General features: G+C 49.1%; 1 protein-coding gene across 1 annotated transcript in view; it reads left to right on the forward strand.

Annotated features, from left to right (window-relative positions):
* LOC142264476 (uncharacterized) overlaps positions 1 to 27,221 on the forward strand; it is a 157,848-nt gene that overhangs the window by 113,369 nt on the left and 17,258 nt on the right. The window contains exons 15-16 of the mRNA XM_075332252.1: positions 21 to 98; positions 6,709 to 7,707. Coding sequence (XP_075188367.1) covers positions 21 to 98; positions 6,709 to 7,707 — 1,077 coding nt within the window. The remainder of the gene's footprint in view (positions 1 to 20; positions 99 to 6,708; positions 7,708 to 27,221) is intronic.

The raw sequence follows: 27,221 nt of genomic DNA on the forward strand, positions 1-27,221 counted from the left end.
TCACTGCATGTTTCCTACAGATGATTTCATGGAAAGAAATCCCCCAGAGAGATGTCCCCGTAACGCAAAGGAGAAGATTCCAGCAGATGTTTCCACAGGTGTGTAATGATCATGAGCGGATGATGGTGATAATGACGGGCGGTTGATATCGTGTGTGAGTCTCCGGTGCTCGCAGTAAAGCTTTATCCACCGTCCACATCACAGCAGAAGCGTCCGGTGATGGCGCAGCTGCTCCAATGCAGAGTGCGGCTGAGCACCGGGGAATATCGCGGCCTCCGCACCTCTGCTTAATGATTTAGGAAGCAGATGTGTAATTTCCTAATGATCTTTTTTCTAATATAACTTCCATCCTTTACATCCATATTTTTTCTTACACAAGTCCCGACTGAGCTTGTGTTGCAGTTTATGAACCTCCTCGTCCTATGGATCTCAGTGATGTAGCCGCTCTCTGTAGAGACATCCTACCTGTCGCCCTCTGTTTGTCTCCGACACCGAGTCCTGCGTTCTGCTTTCTCTGCATATAGGCAGCTGCAACAGTGGCATGAATAACCCTATGATTAATCATTTAGAGTGACAGCTGGTGGATGTAGACCCACAGCACCACTGGCTGGGATTACCCTGGAGGGTTGTGGAAAAGGGGCCACCTGGTTTTCCCTAGGACCTCTGATGGTGAGGATAGGCTTGAGCTGCAGGTAGTCTACAGGTGTTACTCCAGGGCTTCCCCAGGTCTTCTTCAGCTCCGTGTAGGGTCTGGGTGCTGAAGATGTACAAAGCAAAACCCAGATACATCATCAAACAGTTCAAGGACGGGACAAACAGGACAGGTACAGGAAACAGAGGATAGATGAGGTGAGGATAAACGAGAGGCAATCCGAGAGAGGTCAGGAAAAACAGGAGAGAACCTGAGACAGGTCAGGATAAGCAGGAGAGGTCAGGATTAACTGGAGAAAAGCCAAGAGAGGTCAGGATTAACTGGAGAAAAGCCAAGAGAGGTCAGGTTAAACAGGAGACAAGCCGGGAGAGGTCAGGATAAACAGGAGACAAGCCGGGAGAGGTCAAGGTAAACAGGAGACAAGCCGGGAGAGGTCAAGATAAACAGGAGACAAGCCGGGAGAGGTCAGGATAAACAGGAGACAAGCCGGGAGAGGTCAGGATAAACAGGAGACAAGCCGGGAGAGGTCAGGATAAACAGGAGTCAAGCCGGGAGAGGTCAGAATAAACAGGAGACAAGCCGGGAGAGGTCAGGATAAACAGGAGTCAAGCCGGGAGAGGTCAGAATAAACAGGAGAGAAGCCGGGAGAGGTCAGGATAAACAGGAGACAAGCCGGGAGAGGTCAGGATAAACAGGAGACAAGCCGGGAGAGGTCAGGATAAACAGGAGACAAGCCGGGAGAGGTCAGGATAAACAGGAGACAAGCCGGGAGAGGTCAGGATAAACAGGAGACAAGCCGGGAGAGGTCAGGATAAACAGGAGACAAGCCGGGAGAGGTCAGGATAAACAGGAGACAAGCCGGGAGAGGTCAGGATAAACAGGAGACAAGCCGGGAGAGGTCAGGATAAACAGGAGACAAGCCGGGAGAGGTCAGGATAAACTGGAGATAAGCCAGGGCAAAATACAAAATGGAGAGACCATACACAAAGCCCTGAGAATAGACAAAGACCTACTTAAGATGAGGCAGTGTGTGGAGAGTGGAGCTGCAGTATAGACCGAGTGCTGACAGGGAATATGCCGGGGAATAAGCACGCTGTAAAACACAGGGAATACAGATTCCTACGGTCTGACTGCGCCTCCCTGTAGCCATTAGGATACTCGTGAGCCACAGGGAGATGCAGCAACGCAGCATGTGAAAGCCCAGCAAGCTAGTCAGGCACAGGACTGTGCCTGCGGTGTGTACCAGCTGTGCGGTGACAGTAAGTACCAAGGTCTGGTTCAGACATGCGGCTGCCGTCCCTGTACCACTATGGAGGACATGTGAGATGTAGGAAGAACCAGCACACAGGTCTCAGGTGGAGGCAGCGGAGGGCACCGGGGAGGTGACAGCACATGACAAATCTTTACTCACTTTTCTGTGCCAGGGTGGAGAGAGGCTTTAACATTAAAGAGAATCTGTCAGCAGGTGTTTGCTATATAATCTGAAGACAACATGCTGTAGGGGTTGAAACACAGATTGCATCAACGTGTTTCTAATCACAATGTGTGCTGTTTACCTGCGATGTTTGTTTTAGCTTCAGGAGATTATCATTGCCGGATCAGGTAAGCTAGAGGTCAGCTAGTCCAGCACGCACTACCCTCCCCCCCCCACTTTGTGATTAGCAGATCACTGTCTATAGATATTGTACATACAGAGCTTTCTCAGCTCTGCTACGTTGCTAAATCTAAAACCTCTGCTTCAGAACCGCTGCACCCAGTAATCTAAGTGATACGTCGTATTCAGGGTCTCTTTGCCTAAATTATGCTGCTCTCAGATGAGGTAGCAAAAACCTGCTGTCATATTCCCTTTAAGCGGATGATGAGCTTGTATATACATATTTAGAGTTTCCGATATCAGTCATGTTGGTTTCTGACACCTGGTTCAATCAACCTATAATTATGAAGGTAAAATCCTGCCCACAGCGAGCGCCCTTTTCCATGCCCGTCCTGTGTCCCCCGCCACCATGTCAATTACTAATAATAATTACCTTTATTTATATAGCACCAACATATTCCGCAGCGCTTTACAGAGGTTCATATAGAAACGGTCATAGGTAACAGTTATAGAAGATTCAAAAATAATGACAACCCTGTTCCTAAGAGCTTACAATCCACAACAAAGTGGGGGAGACAAGGTACAGGGGCTTATTTACTATGAAGGTTCAGCTGTCTCATAGAAATGGGGATAGATAAAGGCTGCATGAGCCGTCTCCAGACAGTCCTTGTAATCTGTATGGAGAAAGGTATTGGGCCACACGCATTAATCATTGAATTTCTCCTTGCGTCTCCTTGCCCTTTGCATATAAAATCCGTCCCCGTTAGCCCCCGTGGTGTATAACGTTCGGCCTTCTTGCCCACCATCATATAACATGTGACTCCTCGCAATGTATTGTTTTCAGTGACATCTGACGGTAAATGTAGCCTGGAGGGGCATAAAGTATAAACCAGCATTTTCCCTCTTCTCTCTATAGACACATATGCAGGTTTTTCCCTCCACTCTCTTTACAGACACATCTGCAGGTTTTCCCCTCCGCTCTCTATACAGACACATCTGCAGGTTTTCCCCTCCGCTCTCTATACAGACACATCTGCAGGTTTTTCCCTCCGCTCTCTATACAGACACATCTGCAGGTTTTTCCCTCAGCTCTCTATACAGACACATCTGCAGGTTTTTTCCTGTACACTCTATACAGACACATCTGCAGGTTTTCCCTCCGCTCTCTATACAGACACATCTGCAGGTTTTTCCCTCCGCTCTCTATACAGACACATCTGCAGGTTTTTCCCTCCGCTCTCTATACAGACACATCTGCAGGTTTTCCCTCCGCTCTCTATACAGACACATCTGCAGGTTTTTCCCTCCGCTCTCTATACAGACACATCTGCATTTATTTTTCTCCCACTTTCGGTCAATTAGGAACCAAAATGATTTCTATATCCAAATCCCAGAATAATGAGAGCGAGAGAGAGAATGTTTTCAGGCATTTTTATTCCTTTCTGCACAGTGCAGTTTCCTCCAGGTCATCAGTATTTGGTGGCATTCCCCTTACACTGTGTGACTTGCGGGAAACATTTTGGATCCTTCCAGAAGCTTCTCACAATAGTTGGTGGAATTTGGCCGATTCCTCCTGACAGATCTGGTGTAGCTGAGCCATGTTGGTAGGTCGCCGCTCACAACCGGTCTTTTCAGTTTTGCCCATACATTTTTAATATAATTGAGATCAGGGCTTTGTGATGGCCACTCCAAAACATTGACTTTGTTATCCTTAAGCCACTTTGTAACCAGTTTGGCAGTAGCTTCGGGTCATTGTCCATTTGGAAGACCCATCTCCGCCCAAGCTTTAAGTTCCTGGCTGATGTCTTGAGATGTTCTTCAGAATTGCCACATAATCTTCTCTGCTCATGATGATATCTATTTTGTGAAGTCACCAGTCCCTCCTGCAGCAAAACAACCCCCCAACATGATGCTGCCACCCATGTGTGTCACAGTTGGGATGGTGTTCTTAGGCTTCAAAGCTTCTCCCTTTTTTTTTCCAGACGTAATGATGGTCATTATGGCCAAACAGTTCAATTTTAGTTTTGTCTGATCACAGGACATGTCTCCAAAATTTAAGGTCTTTGTTCCTGTGCGCATTTGCAAACATTAATCTGGCTTTTTCGTGTTTCTTTTGGAGTAATGGCTTCTTCCTGGCAGAGTGGTCCTTCACCCCATGTTGATACAGGACTCATTTCACTGTGGGTAAGGACACAATCTTACCAGCTTCCTCCAGCATCTTCACAAGGTCGTTTGCTTTTGTTCTGAGGTTCATATGCACGTCTGACCAAAGCACATTCATCTCTGGTACACAGATCTCCTCTCCTTCCTGAGCGGTGTGATTGCTGGACAACCCTATCTTGTTTGTACTTGCACATAATTGTTTGTATAGATGAAAGAGGCACCTTCAGGAATCTGGAAATTGCACCCAAGGATGAACCAGACTTGTTCAAGTCCACAATTCTCCTCCTGAGATCTTGGCAGATTTCTTTTGACTTTCCAATGATGCTACACAGAGAAGCCGTGTGTTTCAGGTGTGCAGTACAATACATTCACAGGTGTGTCTGTAATTACCTCAGATGTTGCATCTCTCTCTCATTTCATGTCAGATAGTGAGAAAAAACCTGCAGATGTGTCTTTATAGAGAGCGGAGGGAAAAACCTGCAGTTGTCTTTTTACATAGGGTTTGTAAACTTCTTGTTTCAACTCTACCTTGGGGGTGATATGTGCAAAACTTCCAAGATTTTAAAAGTGAGTTATATTGGCAAAAAGAAAAACATTATTTCTGTACTTTATTATGAGACCATTTTGTGATTTTGGGAATGCCCAATTGAAAAAAAAATGATCTTGCGGTCTTTCCAGACAAACAAAAGATCGTTTACAAATAATTGACGCATCTAAATCTCTAATGTGAATAAATAAATCTCTTTCCAATGGCAAAATGCATAAATTCCCAAAAAGCATGCCCTCATCAACGTTCCAAAAAATGTTTAATTTTCTTTTTACCAATAAATAGCATGAAATTATTTGTATCTCCAGTATTAGATCAGATAGACATAGTCTACAGCAGTGTGAGCAGCCTCTTTTTACCTTTAGCACCCTGCATAGCTCAAGTATATCAGACTGGGCTGACAGCAGTGTGAGCAGCCTCTTCTTACCTCAGCACCTCTGGTATCCAGTATAATATCAGACCTGGTTGCTAGCAGTGTGAGCAGTCTCTTCTTATCTCAACACCCTGGTATCTCCAGTATAAGATAAGATAGGGTGGACAATAGTGTGAGCAGCTGCTTACCTCAACACCCTGGTATTTCCAGTATAAGATTAGATATACAGGAAGGACAGCCATGTGAGCAGCCTCTTGTTACCTCAGCACCCTGGTATCTCCAGCATAAGATTAGATAGGGTGGACAACAGTGTGAGCAGCTGCTTACCTCATCAATTCTGGTATTTCCAGTATAAGATCAGATAGACCGGGTGGATAGCAGTGTGAGCAGCCTCTTGCCTCAACACCCTGATATTTCCAGTATAATCTCAGACCGAGTGGACAGCAGTGTGAGCAATCTCTTCTTATCTAAACACCCTGGTATTTCCAGTATAAGATTAGATATACAGGGAGGATAGCAGTGTGAGCAGCCTCTTGCCTCAACACCCTGGTATTTCCAGTATAATCTCAGACCGAGTGGACAGCAGTGTGAGCAGTCTCTTCTTATATAAACACCCTGGTATTTCCAGTATAAGATTAGATATGCAGGGAGGACAGCAGTGTGAGCAGCCTCTTGTTACCTCAGCACCCTGTTATCTCCAGTATAAGATCAGATAGGGTAGACAACAGTGTGAGCAGCCTCTTACCTCAACTCCCTGGAATTTCCAGTATAAGATCAGATAGACTGGGTGGAGAGCAGTATGAGCAGCTACTTACCTCAGCACCCTGGTATCTCTGCTATTAGATCAGATAGACAGTGTGAGCAGTCTCCTCTTGCCCCAGCACCCCTGGTATCTCCAGTATTAGATCAGTTAGGTTGTACAGCAGCCTCTTCTTATCCCAGTATCGGATCAGAACATCTATGTTTTCCTGCACATGAAGGGAGTAGTAGTAAACAACATGGTGACTTTGTCGATACATTTTAGTGTGGTAAAGAATGCGTTCGAAAGCTGAAATCACGTGCTGTATTTTAGATATGGAAGCCTGACTGTGGCAGAGGACCACATGGTCCACCGAGTCCTAATTTCCTTTTAAGTTTATATTTCCTGTAAATTTTGTAACCACATTTGCTAAATAATTGTTCCAAGCAGCTACAATTCATAGTTAAATACTTTCTAACAAAGTTTTTTTTGCAGTTTGTAAACCACGACCGGGTGTGCATATAAGATAAAAGGCTCATGCTGCTCTTTCCAGATCAAAATTTAAGCCCAAACTGCATAAAAAAACCTTTTCTTGTATAGAAAAAAAAATCATTCTCCAATCCATTTTTAATCCTAACAGAAAATTCATCTGAGGAAAACGGCCTGTTATCACTAAGTTATAAAAAAGAAGATGAAGAGATCATGAAGCGCACTTCCACTGAAAATCTCATTACTCCTCCATTACATCCTGAACTTCGCAATACAGATCTGTCATATAATACCCTTATGCATGATCATCTCTCTCCTGATCAATTTCAGATTGTTACTATGATTCCCGATCACACAAAGGATACAAGACTTCAGTATGATCCTGCAGCAGAAAAGCCATTTTCATGTTCATTATCTGGGAAGGCCTTCACATATAAGTCAGATCTTGTCAGACATCAGAGAACTTACACAGGGGAGAAGCCGTATTCATGTTCACAATGTGGGAAATTCTTTAAAGATAAATCCAATCTTATTGTACATGAGAGAATTCACACAGGAGAGAAGCCATATTCATGTTCACACTGCGAGAGATGCTTTTCACAAAAATCATCTCTAGTTGTACATGAAAGAAGTCACACCGGAGAGAAGCCGTATTCATGTTCCGATTGTGGACAGGGCTTTCCATGTAAATCAAATCTTATTAGGCATAAAAAATTTCACACATTAGAGAAGCCGTATTCATGTTCAGAATGTGGGAATATTTATGCATGTATCTATGAACTTATTAAGCATCAGAGAATTCACACAACGGAGAAGCCATATATATGTTCCGAATGTGGAGCGGGCTTTCTGCGTAAATCAAATCTTGCTAGGCATGAAAAATTTCACACAGGAGTTAAACCATTTTCATGTTTACAATGTGGTAAATGCTTTAAAGATAAATCAAATCTTAATGTACACGAAAGAATTCACACAGGAGAGAAGCCATATTCATGTTCACAATGTGGGAAATGTTTTAGAGATAAATCAAATCTTAATGTACATGAGAGAATTCACACAGGGAAAAAGCCATATTCATGTTCAGGATGTGGGAAGTGCTTTACAGATAAATCAAGGCTTGTTAGACATGAAAAAAGTCACACAAGAGGGAACCTCTGATCATTCTCACTATGTGAGAAGTTTTACACACAAGTAGCTTCATGTTAGTCTCTTTAAAGGTTTTGTCTGATTTTGAAAAAACTCTCCTAGATGCAATTAATTTAGAAACCAAATAAACAAAATCTATGCTTTATTTCCTTCCCTTCCTGTTCTAATGCAGAGTCTCCCTTGCTGCTTCTGGTGTCAGTTATTGGCTGCAGCGGTGAAGTCAATTTCACAGCGCTGCAGCCACTCCATCAGCTCAATGCCTTTGAGCAGCTGATGTGATTTATTCGGGCAGAGCTGCTGAACCCAGTTACTGGCTATAGTGCTATCAATGAGCTCTGCAGATAATAACAGACTTATAAATAACAAGTGGAGCCTCCGCTCTGGACCCAGTGAGGTGGAGTAACGCACAGGTTATTTTTTTTTTTTAAACAGCTAGGGGACGAGAGTTTTCCGAAAGTGGAGCAATCATTTATTTCTTGTTATTGACCTAGCTAAACCTATATGATGAGGTTTGTTTTATTTAGTTTTTTTGTGAAATGACTTGTATTTGACAACCTATTGCCTATCCTTTTATTAACTTTATTCTGCTGTTGTGTTTTTTTTTTTAAAATGTTACTTTTTTCATGTGCTGCACAAGTTGTGATTAAACGACCCTCCACCTTAAGACTGAAAATTGATCATACATTTATCTTATATGAACTGTCCTCCTTGTGTCCTCCGATTGCCTCCTGTAAAGGTGAACTGATCGAGGAAACCTAGCAAGTCCTGATATTAAGACTTCTACAGACTATCTCCATGTAGCAGGTCCCAGAGGTGTTCTGGCTTTCACTTTTTTACCACTGTACAGTGACCAGGATGCTTCAGTTGGATCAACATACAGTGCCTTGTGAAAGTATTCAATCCCCATCCTTTTGGCGTTTAACATGTTTTGCTACCTCACAACCTGGAATTTCACTTTTTTTGAGGGTTTGCATCTGTTCATGTAAAGAACATGCCTACAACTGTGAACATTTTGTTTTCTCTTTTATTATTGTGATGCAAACAACATATAGGACAAACTTACCGAAAACTTCAGTGTGCATAACTATTCACCCCACTAAAGTTTAGTATTTTGTAGAAAGTCTTTTTGTGGCATTTACATGTCATATGTGTGCTCCACTCTGGGGGGGATCTCTGGCAAGTCTGTGACTAGATGGTCACAACGCCTTATGTGCAGGTCTGCAGCTTGTGTTTAAATGTAACTGCTCCCTTTTGGTGCTGTAGGGGTTAAGGACTCTTTCCTGTCTATCCTTTTTAGCCTTCATCTCAGGTGCAACGCTTTGTGATCAGTCCCCTTAGCTATAAAAGGTCACGTGTCTCACATCAGATGCCGGTTATAGAATCTTCATTTCTAAGCTGTCCACTTTGGAATGAGTTAGTTTCTGGAAGAAGCCGAGGTGTTGTGATGATTGCAGCTGGGGTGCTTTGCTCCATGTGGAAGAGTTTGGAGTGTTTTCTTTCTTTTGTCTATTTTTTCCCCTTTTGTCTCCCTTCCCTTGTGTTGTGTAGTGGTGAGACTAGTGCTCTCATTAGCCAGGGTGAGTTCAGGGCAAGCCAGGGCCTAGGCATGTGATCAGCGATGAGGGGTAAGGACTTGTCTAGGGATGTTAGGGAGTGCAGGGAACAGCCTCAGGTGAATGCAGGAGGTGACCCCTCTCCCTAGCGCCAGGGCCCACTGTGGTATTGTGTTTCCGGTGTATCCTGTTGTGGCATTTGCAGGGGAATTCCATTGTTCCTGGTGGAACCCCCAGAAGTCACTGCATGATATTATAGCTGCAAGTCACTTTGGATAAGTCTCTATGAGCTTTCCACATCTTGCTACTGGGATTTTTGTTCATTCCTCAAGGCAAAACTGCTCCAGCCCCTTCAAGTTAGATGATTTTGGTAATGCTCACAGGTGCAAGCGGGTAGTGGACCCACTGGGCCGCAGCACACACAATACCCAAAGGTACTATGGCTCACACTAGGTTTTCACCAGAGCCTGTCATGGTGAGGGTGTATTTGTACTGCAGGTAGAAACTAGGTGAATATGTATAAAAAGCAACAAAAAGAGGAATAAATATCCTCCAAAACTTCAGCAAATACAGCAAAAGAAGGCAGCAGTTGTACAATGCCCAGGCCAAGAGACTAATGCACTAGCAGGATGCAGCAAGACCCCCACTGGGTGGAGGCATCACAGGTGCAGGAGGAGCAAATCACACACACTTCCAAAACATGGCGGAGTCAATTTGCTTGATGATAAAACTGCATACTGATTGCTTGCATAGGGCGCCATTCACACATGCACGTGCAGAGTATCTGGCCAGGAGCCTATTAGTTATGCCCATGTGGCGCCCCTGACCTGGTCAGGCACCACTGAGTACTGCACCCATGCTGGGGACAGTACAATACAGGTAATCCAGAAGGCTGACAGGGGTGTGGAACACAGGCGCATAGTGATCAGGTCTCACACATGTACCCATGAGAGGACCCCTGGGGATCCCAGGAGGGGGCAAAGCCTATACCTCCACTGGAATAGTGGCAGGGGGTTAAAAGCCTCCATCTCCTCTCAAGGGGTGTGGTGGAGAGTCTGGTTGCTAGGTGGCGTAGGCAAGAACAGGAGAGGAGGAGCAGTGAGTCAGTTAGAGCAGAGAACTCCAGAGGGCTCAGTGAGGAGCAGACCTGTGGGGCTGCTGCTGTCTAACAGCGCCCGCGCAGTGGCTACAGACGGGGGAGAACGGTCAACTAGGAGTGCTGCCTGAAAGCCAGCTTCAGCTAGAGAGTGCACGGAGTGGGAAGTAAGGAGACTTCTAGAGAGCACCAGGCCCAACCGGGCGGCAGATCCCGAAGCGAGGATAGATTCACCTTTCCCTGCTAAACCTGCCGGTGTGGGGCTCTTACAGCCCACACCACAACAACCAAAAGCCGCAGCCACGTAACCGCAAGTAGGGCCCATAGGTCACAGGAGGCAAGAGGCTGGAGTGGCCTGGCCCGGGGAACAAGCACACGGCAAAACAAGAAGGGGAGAGAGGCTTGGAGCATCTTCCCTGGGTGACCCCCATAGGGACTCAAAGTCGGGGTCACCCCAAACCACCAAGGGCTAAGGAAGGCGAGTTTGTAGTCACCCTCATACAGTCAGCCGGAAGGATACCTGGTTCCCACCTGGTTCATCCCAGCTACGCCCGGGTTACTCACCCTGCCACCTGAAGTGAGTAAAAACCCTGAAAGACACTCTGCCTGTGTGTGGTCATTCTGCGACTTGTGGTACTACAGCTTTACAAAGGGCCCTGGGGCTTGCCTCACTCTCAGGAGGCTACTACACCCGACTGCACCCACCATCGGCCCCAGGTGCCTCCTAATCTGCAGTGGCGGTCCCCTCTGACCGCAAATCTGAGAGTGGCGTCACGATCAAAACCGAAGATTCCCTACCTGTGACCAGATCCAGCTACGTGGAGTCCCTGAAGGTATGCACCGATACAACACCTGTGGGGCTTCACATCTGGCGTCACGAACAGGATAAGGACTAGACCTGTTCAGACAGGTGACCATGTGCCTGGGCGGTCTGCTTGAAAAGTTGGAAGCGCCGCCATATTGCCACCATGAAAAGCGCGCTGAAAAACAACAGCAGCCCGCGCTGGAAGAAGTTACCGCCCACGAAGAGGCGTGGCTACCCAGAGATCCCCTGCAGAGTTCTGAGCTTGCCAGCTATGAGAGGGGAAGCGTCGAGAAACGGCGGAGCAGAAGGGGAGCCACAAGTCTGCTGCTGGGAGAGGAGCTGCTGAAAGAGGCAGAACAGAAGCTGGACAGCTTGCTACAGGAGGCAGCGACGAGGCCACCGCTGGGAGATCGTGCGGAAGACGGCGCAGAAGGAATGGCGTCTGACAGCAGGAACCCAGCACCAGGCTCCGCCGCCTGGTGGTATCGGGAGCTGGCCCAGTTCTGTGATCGACTGGAGACCCGGGTCATAGAGCAGGTCAGAGAAGAGTACGCGGAGTTCCTGGGGATGGCTGCGGCGGTGCGGACCTACGAGGAGGGAGCCGCGCGACGCATGTCAGACCGAGCGGCGACGACGCAGACCCCGATGCTGCCACCGGTGGGTGAGTCAAGTGATGCCCCGGCCAGCGCGAGTGCCCCGACCCCTGCAGCCACGCCCGCGGTCCCCGAAGAGGCGCCCGGCGCGGCGATGCTGGACCAGGCCGCAGCCACGCTAGAAGCAGCCCGCCAAGCCCAGGCCGCTGCAGCGATGCCCCGCCTGTCCCGCAGGGCTCCGACCACCACGGCAGTGCTCATCCGTGCTGCAGGTGTGACGCTGACCCAGGCTGCCACCCTGCTGAACCCAGCCCGCCAAGACTCCAACGCAGCAGCGACGCTCGTCCGCGCCGCAGGTGATATGCTGAACCAGGCCGCAGCCCCGCCGGGTGCGGCCCGCCAAGCTCCGACCACCGCAGCGATGCCCTGCCCGGCCCGCACAGACCAGGCCGCCGCAGCGATGCCCTGCCCGGCCCGCACAGATCAGGCCGCCGCAGCGATGCCCTGCCCGGCCCGCACAGATCAGGCCGCCGCAGCGATGCCCTGCCCGGCCCGCACAGACCAGGCCGCCGCAGCGATGCCCTGCCCGGCCCGCCAAGACCAGGCCGCCGCCATACAGGGCGCGGCCCGCCAAGATAAAAGAGACATACCATTTACCCCGGCCTGCAAGGCCAGAGCTGATACCGCTCCCCGGTCCACAGAGGTTCCTGATAGGCAGCCCACGGTGGGTGAAGACCCTGCATATTGGCAGATGAGGGCTGACCTGGAGGCCAAATTTCCACAATGGTTGGTGAGCCAGTACATACCCCCTCCGCATACCCCAAAGAGTCTCCTGCTAACTCCTGCAGCAGCTACACCAAGGAGTCCCTCACCTGGGCCGGCCGAAGAGCAGCCATCCCCGGCACTGCCACAGCTGGAGTGCCAGGAAGAACTAAGGGGGAGAGGAGGCCAGGAAGCTGAGGAGCTGACTCCGACGCCAACCGCAGCAGACCCCTACCCAGAGCCGGAGATGCTGCCCTATTCCCGCTGGGAGGAGGAGGACTTGACACCGTCAGCAGATGAAGATCTGCCCCAAAGCCTCACCTGGGAGCTTGTAAGCTGCCCTCTACAGAATCCAGCCCGCAAGACACGGCGCAGAAGAACACAGTTTGCTCCAGCACCACAGTCTCCTGAACAGAGAGCAGTCACCGCCAGAGACCTAAAGGAGAAGCGTTTGTTGAGAGAGTCCAAAGCCCAGGCTAGAGGACCCCTGTGTTATGGCGTAGTGGAAGACTTTAATCTGAAAAGCGGCTATGGATTCATTGTAGCACCAGGAATAAAAGAAGGGATATTTGTAAACCGCAGAGATGTGAACGCTCATCTGCCAAGAGGACACCCTTGCAGAAATCTAAAGATGGGAGATTCCGTTCAGTTCACCCTGCATCAAGGCGAAAGAGGATTGTATGCTCTGGACGTAACGCTATGTCCCAACAAACCTTACAGCCATCCCCTGCAACAAGAAAGACAAGAAAGACAAGAAAGACAAGAAAGACAAGAAAGACAAGACAGAGATAAAGAAACAGATACAGAGAAGGAATCAGATGAAGACCAAGAACGGAAAGATAAAGATCCTACAGATGAAGAAAGAGACAAAGAGCAAGAAAGTCACAGGTGCCAGTGCCCAACGTGCCCTCGCCCTAGTGAAAAAGAGGAGTAAAGTAAAGTACAGAAAAGAAGTACAGAAGTTAAAGTTTTGAAAGTTTTGTTTGCAACGTTTAAGAAATGCGCCCACAAAAACTATTGTGAGAAACAAACTTAAGGCTATGAACTTGCTATAGCCACAAACTCTCGCAGTGTAAATAGTTACACCAGTGGCACCACCACCAGGGCCAGCCTGTTTAGGGGCTTGGCTCGTCTGCAACCAGGGGGGCCCGTCCGTAGAAAAGGGCCTTGGCTCACCTGCGACCAGAGAGCACGCCTGTTTATGGGGCCTTGGCTCACCACCACAAAGAGGGTACCTGGTCAGCACCAACTGTGGAGGCCGCCTCTGCATCCTGCCAGAAGAGGCTGAAGGCGCGGATCCACCAGGCCAGGTATACCCTGAAGACCACCAGACCATGAAAGCCGCCTCTACATCCTGCCAGAAGTGGCTGAAGTCGCGGCCAACGTGAAAGGGTTTTGGGTGGGTTAACGGACTTGTGGGTGGAGGGTGGTGATGTCTGATACCTGGTGCTTTTAAAAATGTTTTACATGTTTTAATGTTTTATGCATTTTAAAATGTTGTCTTGCAGCCCGAGGACGTGCTGGTGATAACTAAGGGGGAATGTGGCGCCCCTGACCTGGTCAGGCACCACTGAGTACTGCACCCATGCTGGGGACAGTACAATACAGGTAATCCAGAAGGCTGACAGGGGTGTGGAACACAGGCGCATAGTGATCAGGTCTCACACATGTACCCATGAGAGGACCCCTGGGGATCCCAGGAGGGGGCAAAGCCTATACCTCCACTGGAATAGTGGCAGGGGGTTAAAAGCCTCCATCTCCTCTCAAGGGGTGTGGTGGAGAGTCTGGTTGCTAGGTGGCGTAGGCAAGAACAGGAGAGGAGGAGCAGTGAGTCAGTTAGAGCAGAGAACTCCAGAGGGCTCAGTGAGGAGCAGACCTGTGGGGCTGCTGCTGTCTAACAGCGCCCGCGCAGTGGCTACAGACGGGGGAGAACGGTCAACTAGGAGTGCTGCCTGAAAGCCAGCTTCAGCTAGAGAGTGCACGGAGTGGGAAGTAAGGAGACTTCTAGAGAGCACCAGGCCCAACCGGGCGGCAGATCCCGAAGCGAGGATAGATTCACCTTTCCCTGCTAAACCTGCCGGTGTGGGGCTCTTACAGCCCACACCACAACAACCAAAAGCCGCAGCCACGTAACCGCAAGTAGGGCCCATAGGTCACAGGAGGCAAGAGGCTGGAGTGGCCTGGCCCGGGGAACAAGCACACGGCAAAACAAGAAGGGGAGAGAGGCTTGGAGCATCTTCCCTGGGTGACCCCCATAGGGACTCAAAGTCGGGGTCACCCCAAACCACCAAGGGCTAAGGAAGGCGAGTTTGTAGTCACCCTCATACAGTCAGCCGGAAGGATACCTGGTTCCCACCTGGTTCATCCCAGCTACGCCCGGGTTACTCACCCTGCCACCTGAAGTGAGTAAAAACCCTGAAAGACACTCTGCCTGTGTGTGGTCATTCTGCGACTTGTGGTACTACAGCTTTACAAAGGGCCCTGGGGCTTGCCTCACTCTCAGGAGGCTACTACACCCGACTGCACCCACCATCGGCCCCAGGTGCCTCCTAATCTGCAGTGGCGGTCCCCTCTGACCGCAAATCTGAGAGTGGCGTCACGATCAAAACCGAAGATTCCCTACCTGTGACCAGATCCAGCTACGTGGAGTCCCTGAAGGTATGCACCGATACAACACCTGTGGGGCTTCACACCCACACTATTAGATCAGGCGTGCTGCCCAGTACTCTATATGTGCACCATACAGGGTTGGGGACTCTATTATGCAAGGCCTAACATTAAAGGGGTTATCCGGATTATTTTGACTTTTTTTTATTATTTCCCTATTGGGCTACATTGAGGCAGGTAAGTAGATAGTGAGCACTTACCTGCCCTGCTGTAAGCCCCTCTCCCCCGGCTCAGAGTGGTCATGTGATTGCTCCTGCCGCGATTTTGCTGCTTCTGGTCATTTCATGTCAACATGGGCAGGGCCATGTTGACATGCAAATCTGGAAACAGCATGTTGCCGCCCTGCTGGGCAGGTACAGTGCGTGGAGTCCCTGCCCCCTTCCCTGCACCCTCCCACACATTCCCCCGTACCCCTTTCCCTACAACCTCCCCCTGCACTGCTGTGGGGTCCGTGACCTGGGGGAGGGGCCTGGTGGCGGCTGCCGTGGTGTCACCGCCAGCACCGGGCCCCTGCTCAGGATCGCACATTCAAATGTACCGGTATCACAGATCACAGATGCCGATATATTTGAAAGCGCTGATGAGAGGGAGCGCAGCGCAGCTTCTCATCACTGTCCCTCCCGCTGTCTGTGCTCTCTTCAGCACAGCGGTGACGTCACTACTGTGCTGATATGTCCAGAGCACAGACAGCGCACGAACGTGCAGGAGCGGCGGGGACCGAGGACTGGTGAGTATGCATTCCCTACATGTGTTCCTTATGGGGGTAGGGGGGTTGGTACAGAGCGCCGTGTGTGTGTGTGTGTGTGTGGTGTGCAGAGCCCGATGTGTGTGTGTGTGTGTGTGTGTGTGTGGTGTGCAGAGCCCGATGTGTGTGTGTGTGTGTGGTGTGCAGAGCCCGATGTGTGTGTGTGTGGTGTGCAGAGCCCGATGTGTGTGTGGGTGGGGTGCAGAGCCATATGTGTGGGTGGGGTGCAGAGCCATATGTGTGGGTGGGGTGCAGAGCCATATGTGTGTGTGGTGTGCAGAGCTCTGTGTTTGTGGTGTGCAGAGCCCGATGTGGTGGGGTGCAGAGCCATATGTGTGTGTGGTGTGCAGAGCTCTATGCGTGTGTGGTGTGCAGAGCCTGATGGGGTGGGGTGCAGAGCCCGATGTGGGGCTGTTATTTGCAATGCTGTAGTGATAACAGGTCAGGTGCTGGGGCAGAATGCTGACAGGGAATGTGTGTGCAGGGGGCGGGGCTGGACAATGAGGCCGGGCAGGGGGCGGGGCTGGACACTGAGGCTGGGCGGTGCCAGCTCTGACTGGGAGGTTTGGCACAGGAAGTGGTCATGTTTGCTGGATCTGAATGTAAACAAAGAGCTGCAGAGAATAAAGGGATAATTCAAGAGGAACAAAAGTTAGAAAACAAAAAATAACAATGTAGGTGTGATTTATATGACAATACAACACAGATTAGCTTAACAAAAATGTTGGAGTTTGTCAGACAACTCCTTTAAGGGACCTGGCTGCATATATATATATATATATATATATAATTATATATATATATATAATATAATGCCAGCCAGCTCCCATCGATGAGTCACCTGGATCCTCGGCTCTCCTGATTTGCCTTAGTCCTGCCCGGATTAGGATTAGAAGTTCATCTGTGTATTGTGAGCAACACAGGGATAAGATCCAGCATAGCCGTCAGAACTTCAGGGTGCTGTTTAAAACTCTTCAGATTCATTTAAATTCTTAAAATACAGAGGTCCAAACGACTCGGGTACAAAAGGTAAATGCAGGAAACAAAACACAGATCTGCATCTGCTGGCAGAAAAAACGCATCAGAACCACATTGTGGGTTTTTTTTCGTGCATTTTTCTGCCAGGAGATGCAGACTTTGTGTATTTCCTAGTAGACAAACGCAGATTTTGGTGCAGAAATTTGTGCATCAAACTTCTGCACCAAACCGTGATGCCATTTTGACACCTTTTTCTGCCAGGAGATGCAGGTTTGCTGCAGAGTTTGATGCAGAAATTTCTGCACCAAATTTGCATCACCTGACATAAAAATGCCCAAAAAACCCTCTTTTTTAACTCTGTTCTGACACATTTTTCACCCAGGAGATGCAGATTTGGAGTAGAAATTACTGCAACAAATTTCTGCATCTCCTGGAATAAAAACGACTCAAACCACATCGTTTTTGCTTTTTTGGTGCGTTTTTTTTGCCAGGAGGTGCAGATGTTCTGCAACCCAATACTCAACCTGCTCACATAGCCAGAGTTCACTGATTTCATTGAGTTCACCTGAGGTCCCAGCTGGGGTACCTTGGTAACTGCCAGCTGTGAACTCTAATTAACTCTTTGACATTAGTGTTCTCACAGCTGCGGCTCTGTCAGTGGGTTCCTGAGGCCTCAGTGATAGGTCGCGTTTTCTAATGTGACTGCACACTGCAACCTCAGATGTAGCAGAACCGGGCTTGTCCTGGGACCGTGTCTGTGGATTACGTTGGACCTGCAGGGATGTTATGTCGTTAATAAATTGGAGAAAGATTGTTTTTTTTGTTTATTTAAATAAAGATTTTTTTTCTGTGTTTTGTGTTTATTTTTACTTGCATGATTAGTTATGGGGGTCTCATAAATCACTGCCCATTACTAACCTTGGGCTTGATGACAGCTGTTATTTTTTTTTTTACAAATTACAGCTGTCATTAACCCCTTATTACCCCAATTGCCACCACTCCAGGGCATTTGGGATGAGCCAGGAAAGTGCCAGGATTGGCACATCTAATGGATGCGACAAATTTTGTCGGCTGCAGGCTGCTTTTTTTTTTTTTTTTTTTTTTTATAGGCAGGGCTTCCTAACCATGGGCCTCTGCAGCCTCAGAAGACCAGCTGTCCGCCGTAACTTAGCTGGGTATCATAGTTGGGGTGAACCCCACATCGTTTTTTAAATTTATTTATTTAAAAAAAGCTGCATAGGGTCTCTCGTATTTTGATACAAAGCCAAAATAAAGCGCACAGCTGGGGGCTGCAGCCTTCTGCTGTTGCTGAGCTGGATATCAAATACGGGGGACTGTATGCTAATTTTTCCAATTATTTATTTTTACACTGCATTCCAGACAGGTAGTGTGAGGGCAACCACTCACTTATGCCATCAGTCTGTCACAGAGTGGGGGTGGGTGGGGGAAGCAGTTAATATGCATCAGATATAATTAGCAGACCTGGAAGCAGTCCTTTTGCATCCCCCTAGTCCTTACTACCACCATTTTACAGCACACAGTCCGGGTCTCCATAAACTTGTATGGGTTTGGGATCCGCGTTGAAGTGCTCTCCTGAACAGGAGTTTGGTGGGGTTTTTTTTAATTTTTTTATAAATCAGGCCAGACTCGCCGAACCCAAACATCTGCAGGTTCCCCCATCTCTAGTCACCACCATGTTTCACTGTGGAGATGGTGTCCTTGGGGTGCTGAGCTGTGTTTGTTTTGCATCAGACAAAGCATTTACCTTGGTGGCCAAAAAGTTCAATTTTGGTCTTGTCTGACCACAGCACTTTCCATCATATATTTGGTGAGTCTCCCACGTGTCTTTTGGCAAACTCTAATTAGACTTCCAATTTTCTTTTTCGCTCCTAATTGGGAGACCCAGACAATTGGGTGTATAGCTACTGCCTCCGGAGGCCGCACAAAGTACTACACTTAAAAGTGTAAGGCCCCTCCCCTTCTGGCTATACACCCTCCCGTAGGAGTACGGATTCCTCAGTTTTAGCTTTGTGCGAAGGAGGTCACACACGCACGCATAGCTCCATTGTTTTTAGTCAGCAGCAGCTGCTGACTATGTCGGATGGAAGAAAAGAGGGCCCATACAGGGTCCCCAGCATGCTCCCTTCTCACCCCACTGTATGTCGGAGGTGTTTGTAAGGTTGAGGTACCCATTGCGGGTACGGAGGCTGGAGCCCACATGCTGATTCCTTCCCCATCCCTTTTTACAGGGCTCTGGGTGAAGTGGGATTTACTGGTCTCCAGGCACTGAGACCGTGCTCCATCTACAGCCCCTGGAGAAGATGCTGGATTGGAGCGGAGTACATCAGGGACATGGCCCTGCTTCCTCAAGGTACTCTGTGTCCCCGTGCATTTCGCGCTCACACCGCAGCATGCTGGGTGTTGTAGTGCGCCGGGGACATCAGCGCTGCGGCGCTTGTGCCATGGCCTCATTTCAGCTTCGCTGAAGCGGGCACACTTTTGGGGAACGGTCGCGCCGGCCGCTGGGACTGCGGCGCGGCTGGCACTTGTGGTGCGCCGGGGACTTCAGCGCGGGCCGCGCTTTTACGGCGGCCGCGCTGATAACTCGAGTCCCCGGCTTTTGCGGCCTGGTTCCGTTCGTTCCCGCCCCCAGACCTGCCAGTCAGGAGAGGGGCGGGACGCTGGTCAGTGCATCAGCGCTGAGGGCTGGAGTCGTTTTTACATACTCCAGCCCTCACAATAGGCACAGAGGGGACACTGTTTCCCGCACTTTTGTTTGGGAACTCCCACGGGCCGCCCCTCTCCACAGACGCCGGCAGCCATTCCTGCTGACACGCTGAGCTGCAGAGGGGAGCCGGGGAGACCCAGACAAGGAATTCTGCGCCTCTTACCCGCTATTCAGCGGGCGGTAAGCAGCCCTCAGGGCTCACCCCCTCTTGTGCCAGTAGTAATCTTAGTATTTTGTTCCTGCAAATACTTTGTACTGCATAGCGCTGGTCGCCTTTTGGCTATAGACTCTCTCACATTGCAGAGAGCCAACAGCATGTCGTCCACAAAACGCAAGGGTGCCAAGGCACAGACATTATATGCTTCCTGTACCGCATGTGGGACTTTTCTACCGGCAGGCTCCAATGACCCCCATTGTGTGCAGTGCTCGGCCCCTGTGGCACTTGCACAGCCGGGACCTCTGCTGGACGTGACCCAGGGTGTACCACCTGTGAATGCTGTCCAAGTGACAGGAACTGAGTTTACAGCTTTTGCTGACAGAATGTCTCTCACTATGTCACAAATTCTTGACACATTGCGGGCTAGGCCTGTACTTCAGGCCACGGACACTGTGCAATCATTGCCCCCTGGTCCCCCTCGGCTGAATTACTTCCAAGCTCCGGGACGGGCACATACACCTCAGGGTGAAGACTCTGACTCGGACGATGGTCCCAGGCAACCTAAGCGGGCTCGCTATGAGGGGCCTTCACATTCATCTCAATGGTCAGGATCCCAGCGAGATGAATCTATGGGTGATGAGGCGGACGTAACTGATCAGGATTCTGATCCTGGGACCGCTCTCAATCTAGATACACCAGATGGTGACGCCATAGTTAATGATCTTATAGCATCCATCAATAAGATGTTAAATATTTCTCCACCAGCTCCTCTTGTAGAGGAGTCAGCTTCGCAGCACGAGAGAATCCATTTCAGATATCCTAAGCGTACATTAAGCACTTTTCTGGACCACGCTGACTTTAGAGACGCAATCCAGAAACCCCACGCTTATCCGGAAAGGCGTTTTTCTAAACGGCTTAAAGATACACGCTATCCTTTTCCCCCTGAGGTGGTCAAGGGTTGGACCCAGTGTCCAAAAGTGGATCCGCCAATTTCCAGGCTTGCAGCTAGATCCTTGGTTGCAGTTGAAGATGGAGCGGCACTTAAAGATGCCACTGACAGGCAGATGGAGCTCTGGCTGAAATCCATCTATGAAGCTATTGGAGCGTCGTTAGCGCCATCTTTTGCTGCCGTATGGGCACTCCAAGCTATCTCAGCCGGGCTTGTGCAAGTCGACTCAGTCACACGTGCATTTGCCCCGCAGGTAGCACCATTGACCTCGCAAATGGCGGCATTCGCGTCGTACGCGATTAATGCTGTTCTTGACGCTACAAGCCGTACGGCAGTGGCGTCAGCCAACTCCGTTGTTTTGCGTAGGGCCCTGTGGTTGAGACATTGGAAGGCAGATTCTCATTCCAAGAAGTGCTTAACCAATTTGCCTTTTTCTCGTGACCGATTGTTTGGAGAGCGTTTGGATGAAATCATCAAACACTCCAAGGGTAAGGACTCATCCTTACCGCAACACAGACAAAACAAACCCCAACAGAGGAGGGGTCAGTCTGGTTATCGGTCCTTTCGAGGACCGGGCAGGTCCCAATTTTCCTCGTCAAAAAAGACTCAAAAAGATCAGAGACGCTCAGATTCTTGGAGGTCTCAGTCACGCCCAAAAAAGACAGCCGGAGGAACCGTTGCCAAGACGGCGTCCTCATGACTTGCAGTCTCCGATTCCCACACCCTCGGTCGGTGGGAGGCTTTCCCACTTTGGCGACATTTGGCTGTCACGCGTCAAAGACCGTTGGGTGAGGGATATTCTGTCTCACGGGTACAGGATAGAGTTCAGTTCTCGTCCGCCAACTCGTTTCTTCAGAACTTCTCCACCACCAGACCGAGCCGATGCTCTGTTGCAGGCGGTGGCCGCTCTAAAGGCGGAAGGAGTGGTGACCTCCGTCCCTCTTCAGGAACAAGGTCACGGTTTTTACTCCAATCTGTTTGTGGTCCCAAAAAAGGACGGATCGTATCGACCCGTCCTGGATCTAAAGTTGCTCTACAGACACGTAAAAGTCAGGAGGTTCCGGATGGAATCCCTACGCTCCGTCATAGCCTCAATGTCTCAAGGAGATTTTCTAGCATCAATAGACATCAAAGATGCGTATCTCCACGTGCCGATTGCGCCAGAGCATCAGCGTTTCCTACGCTTCGTCATACACGACGAACACCTGCAGTTCGTAGCGTTACCTTTCGGTCTGGCAACAGCCCCCCGGGTCTTCACCAAGGTCATGGCAGCAGTAGTAGCTGTCCTGCACTCGCAAGGTCACTCGGTCATCCCGTATCTAGACGACCTGCTTATAAAGGCACCCTCTCAAGAGGCATGCCAACACAGTCTGAAAGTGGCATTAGACACTCTCCAGAGTTTCGGGTGGATTATCAACTTTCCAAAGTCTCATCTAACCCCGACCCAATCACTGACTTATCTTGGCATGGAGTTTCATACTCTCTCAGCGATAGTGAAGCTTCCACTGGGCAAGCAGTGTTCGCTGCGGACAGGAGTGCAATCTCTCCTTCAGAGCCAGTCGCACTCACTGAGGCGCCTCATGCATTTCCTAGGAAAGATGGTAGCAGCAATGGAGGCGGTCCCGTTCGCGCAGTTTCATCTGCGCCCTCTACAATGGGACATTCTACGCCAATGGGATGGGAAATCGACGTCCCTCGACAGGACTGTCTCCCTCTCTCAGACTGCCAAGGACTCTCTGCGTTGGTGGCTTCTCCCCACCTCATTGTCACAGGGAAAGTCGTTCCTACCCCCATCCTGGGCAGTGGTCACGACGGATGCGAGCCTATCAGGGTGGGGAGCGGTGTTTCTCCACCACAGGGCTCAGGGGACGTGGACTCAGGAAGAGTCCACCCTGCAGATCAATGTTCTGGAAATCAGAGCAGTCTATCTTGCTCTGCGAGCCTTCCAACAATGGCTGGAAGGCAAGCAGATTCGGATTCAGTCGGACAATTCCACGGCGGTGGCGTACATCAACCACCAAGGGGGAACACGCAGTCGCCAAGCCTTTCAAGAAGTCCGGCGGATTTTGACGTGGGTGGAAAGCAAAGCGTCCACCATATCCGCAGTTCACATCCCAGGCGTGGAAAACTGGGAAGCAGACTTTCTCAGTCGCCAGGGCATGGACGCAGGGGAATGGTCCCTTCACCCGGACGTGTTTCAGCAGATCTGTTGCCGCTGGGGGACGCCGGACGTCGATCTGATGGCGTCACGGCACAACAACAAGGTCCCAGTTTTCATGGCACGGTCTCACGATCACCGAGCGCTGGCGGCAGACGCCTTGGTTCAGGATTGGTCGCAATTCCGACTACCCTATGTGTTCCCACCTCTAGCATTGTTGCCCAGAGTTCTCCGGAAAATCAGGTCCGACTGCCATCGAGCCATTCTCGTCGCTCCAGACTGGCCAAGAAGGTCGTGGTACCCGGATCTGTGGCATCTCACGGTAGGCCAACCATGGGCACTACCAGACCGTCCAGATTTGCTGTCTCAAGGGCCGTTTTTCCATCTGAATTCTGCGGCCCTGAACCTGACTGTGTGGCCATTGAGTCCTGGATCCTAGCGGCCTCAGGTTTATCTCATGAAGTAGTTGCCACGATGAGGCTAGAAAACCATCCTCAGCTAAGATATATCACAGAACGTGGAAGATATTCTTAGCTTGGTGCTCGGCTCAGAGGGTTTCTCCCTGGCCATTTGCATTGCCAATTTTTCTTTCCTTCCTGCAGTCTGGGTTGGAAAAAGGTTTGTCGCTTAGCTCTCTTAAGGGTCAAGTCTCCGCGCTATCCGTATTCTTTCAGAAGCGCTTGGCACGGCTTTCTAAAGTACGCACGTTTCTCCAAGGAGTTCGTCATATCGTTCCTCCTTACAGACGGCCATTGGAACCCTGGGATCTAAACAAGGTTCTCATTACTCTCCAGAAGCCGCCTTTCGAGCCTTTGAAAGAGGTTTCCCTTTCTCGGCTTTCACAAAAAGTGGTTTTTCTTGTGGCGGTCACGTCTCTTCGTAGAGTGTCCGAGCTAGCGGCGTTATCTTGCAAATCTCCCTTTCTGGTGTTTCACCAAGACAAGGTAGTACTGCGTCCAATTCCAGAGTTTTCTCCCAAGGTGGTTTCTTCCTTTCATCTCAATCAGGATATCACTTTGCCATCTTTGTGTCCGCATCCAGTTCACCAATTTGAAAAAGGTTTACATCTGTTGGACCTGGTGAGAGCACTCAGGATTTACATTTCTCGCACGGCGCCTATGCGCCGTTCTGATGCGCTCTTTGTCCTAGTCGCTGGTCAGCATAAGGGATCGCAAGCTTCCAAATCCACCCTGGCGCGGTGGATCAAGGAACCAATTCTTCACACATACCGTTCTGCTGGGCTTCCGATTCCATCTGGACTGAAGGCCCATTCTACCAGAGCCGTGGGTGCGTCCTGGGCATTGCGGCATCAGGCTACGGCTCAGCAGGTGTGCCAGGCGGCTACCTGGTCGAGTCTGCACACGTTTACCAAACACTATCAAGTGCATACCTACGCTTCGGCAGATGCCAGCCTAGGTAGACAGGTCCTTCAGGCGGCGGTGGCCCACCTGTAGGAAAGGGCTGCCTGACAGCCCGATCACGAGGTATCTTTTTACCCACCCAGGGACTGCTTTTGGACGTCCCAATTGTCTGGGTCTCCCAATTAGGAGCGAAAAAGAAGAAGGGAATTTTGTTTACTTACCGTAAATTCCTTTTCTTCTAGCTCCAATTGGGAGACCCAGCACCCGCCCTATTGTTCTTAGGGTTTCGTTTTTCGGGTGCACATGTTGTTCATGTTGTTTCTTAAGTTCTCCGATCTTGTTATCGGATTGAATTTGTTTTTTGAAACTGTTATTGGCTTTCCTCCTTCTTGCTTTGGTACTAAAACTGAGGAATCCGTACTCCTACGGGAGGGTGTATAGCCAGAAGGGGAGGGGCCTTACACTTTTAAGTGTAGTACTTTGTGCGGCCTCCGGAGGCAGTAGCTATACACCCAATTGTCTGGGTCTCCCAATTGGAGCTAGAAGAAAAGGAATTTACGGTAAGTAAACAAAATTCCCTTCTTTGGCTGTTAGTAAAGGTTTTTTTCTGATCACTTTTCTATGAAGGCTGGCTCTATGAAGTGTGCTGCTTATTGTAGTCATATGGACAGATACTCCTGCCTCTGCTTGGGAACTCTGCAGCTCCTTCAGGGTTACCTTTGGCCCCTGTGCCGCCTGCCTTATTAATGCCCTCCTGGTCCAGGGCTGAGCGTTGTGTGCGGCCATCTCTTAGCAAGTTTGTTCTAGTGGCATGTCCTTTCCTTTTGATGATATTGGATTTGATGGTGTTCTGGGGATCATCAGAGATTGGAATATTTTTTTAGAACCCAACCCTTGTGCTTCTTACCACTTTGACTTGTTTGGAGAACTCCTTAGTCTTCAGGATGCTGTTTGGAGATCTCGTTGGTCTTCATGGTGTTGTTTGGAGATCTCCTTTGTCTTCATGGTATTGTGTGGAGATCTCGTTGGTCTTCATGGTGTCGTTTGGAGATCTCCTTTGTCTTCATGGTGTTGTTTGGAGATCTCCTTGGTCTTCATGGTGTTGTTTGGAGATCTCCTTGGTCTTCATGGTGTTGTTTGGAGATCTCCTTGGTCTTCATGGTGTTGTTTGGAGATCTCCTTGGTCTTCATGGTGTTGTTTGGAGATCTCCTTGGTCTTCATGGTGTTGTTTGGAGATCTCCTTGGTCTTCATGGTGTTGTTTGGAGATCTCCTTGGTCTTCATGGTGTTGTTTGGAGATCTCCTTGGTCTTCATGGTGTTGTTTGGAGATCTCCTTGGTCTTCATGGTGTTGTTTGGAGATCTCCTTGGTCTTCATGGTGTTGTTTGGAGATCTCCTTGGTCTTCATGGTGTTGTTTGGAGATCTCCTTGGTCTTTATGGTGTTGTTTGGAGATCTCCTTGGTCTTCATGGTGTTGTTTGGAGATCTCCTTGGTCTTCATGGTGTTGTTTGGAGATCTCCTTGGTCTTCATGGTGTTGCAGCCTCTGTTGCCTTTAAGAATAGGTGTGTGTGTATACACTGACAGACCCCGGGACACTTAGATTGCACACAGGTGGACTTTCTTTTACTAACCATGTAACTTATGAAGGCTATTGCTTTGCTTGCACCAGAATTTTTTAGGAGTTTCATAGCAAAAGTGCTGAATATATGTGCACATGACAATTTTTTATTTATTTTATCCCATAAATTTAATTCTTGCCTATATTTTCCCACTTCACTTCCCCAACTTAGACCATTTAGTGCTGATGCATCACACACAATACGATTACAAAGATATTTAAACCCAGGATGTAAAATAACAAAGTGGGTAAAAAGCCGGGGGGGGGGGGGGTAGTGAATACGTTTGCAATTCACTGTAGTAGCTGCTGGCTGGTAAAGCTCGCTGGCAGAAGAAGGTTGAAATGTCAGATCGAAACAAAAGACAAAATCAAGAAGCTGAAACAAGTTCAGAATGAGAAGGCAGAGTCAGAAGCATCGTGTAGAGCAGGGGTGGGCAATTAATTTACCCATGGGGCCGCATGAGAAATTGGGATGGTTTTAGAGGCCGGACTAATATAATTACGTCAGTTCTACCCAATGGTGTATATAGCATATATACTATCCCTCCATAACCAAAAAGTAAGTTAAACAATACAAAGATTCAATGAAAATATGGAGGTCAGTGGGAAGCATACATACTGGCCCTGGTGGCCAGTGGAGAGCATACATACTGGCTCTGGTGGCCAGTGGAGAGCATACATACTGGCTCTGGTGGCCAGTGGAGAGCATACATACTGGCCCTGGTGGCCAGTGGGAGCATACATACTGGCTCTGGTGGCCAGTGGAGAGCATACATACTGGCCCTGGTGGCCAGTGGGAGCATACATACTGGCTCTGGTGGCCAGTGGAGAGCATACACACTGTGCTGTTTCCCAGAATAAGGAAGATACAAAATTCAAGTAGTTTTAATCTGTTTTTTCTTTATTGGAAAAAATGTTGTGCTGTACATGAGTAGAAAATCAGCCATGACGTTTCGGCCCTAGGCCTTCATCAGGTCGGACAATCTGACCATGTCGAGCAAAGATCCGTAATTAAGAGGAAAAAAAAGAAGAAGAAGAATCACCAGTCGTCATAAACAAATATGCTCCAGCATGAAATCTAGTCCTGCTGGGAGGTATAGACCTTGGAAAAGTCCTGTGGGGTGATTCAGTAGACTAGAGTGTCCTGCATGGATGTAATCAGGCTAAAGGCCTATTGGTTACTAAGTCTCTAGGTCCTTCCTTCCAGATTGGATAATTAATGTACAAACCACATAATAAGTACTGCTATTGCCTATGGCAATGGATATATCAGTAAGGAACTGCTAGTACGCAAGAATGCCAGTTAGGTTAGGGTGCTACCAGTATAAACAATTGACTTTACCTAG

This window comes from Anomaloglossus baeobatrachus, chromosome 1 (genome assembly GCF_048569485.1).
Source record: "Anomaloglossus baeobatrachus isolate aAnoBae1 chromosome 1, aAnoBae1.hap1, whole genome shotgun sequence".
In the NCBI taxonomy this organism is placed as follows: domain Eukaryota; kingdom Metazoa; phylum Chordata; class Amphibia; order Anura; family Aromobatidae; genus Anomaloglossus; species Anomaloglossus baeobatrachus.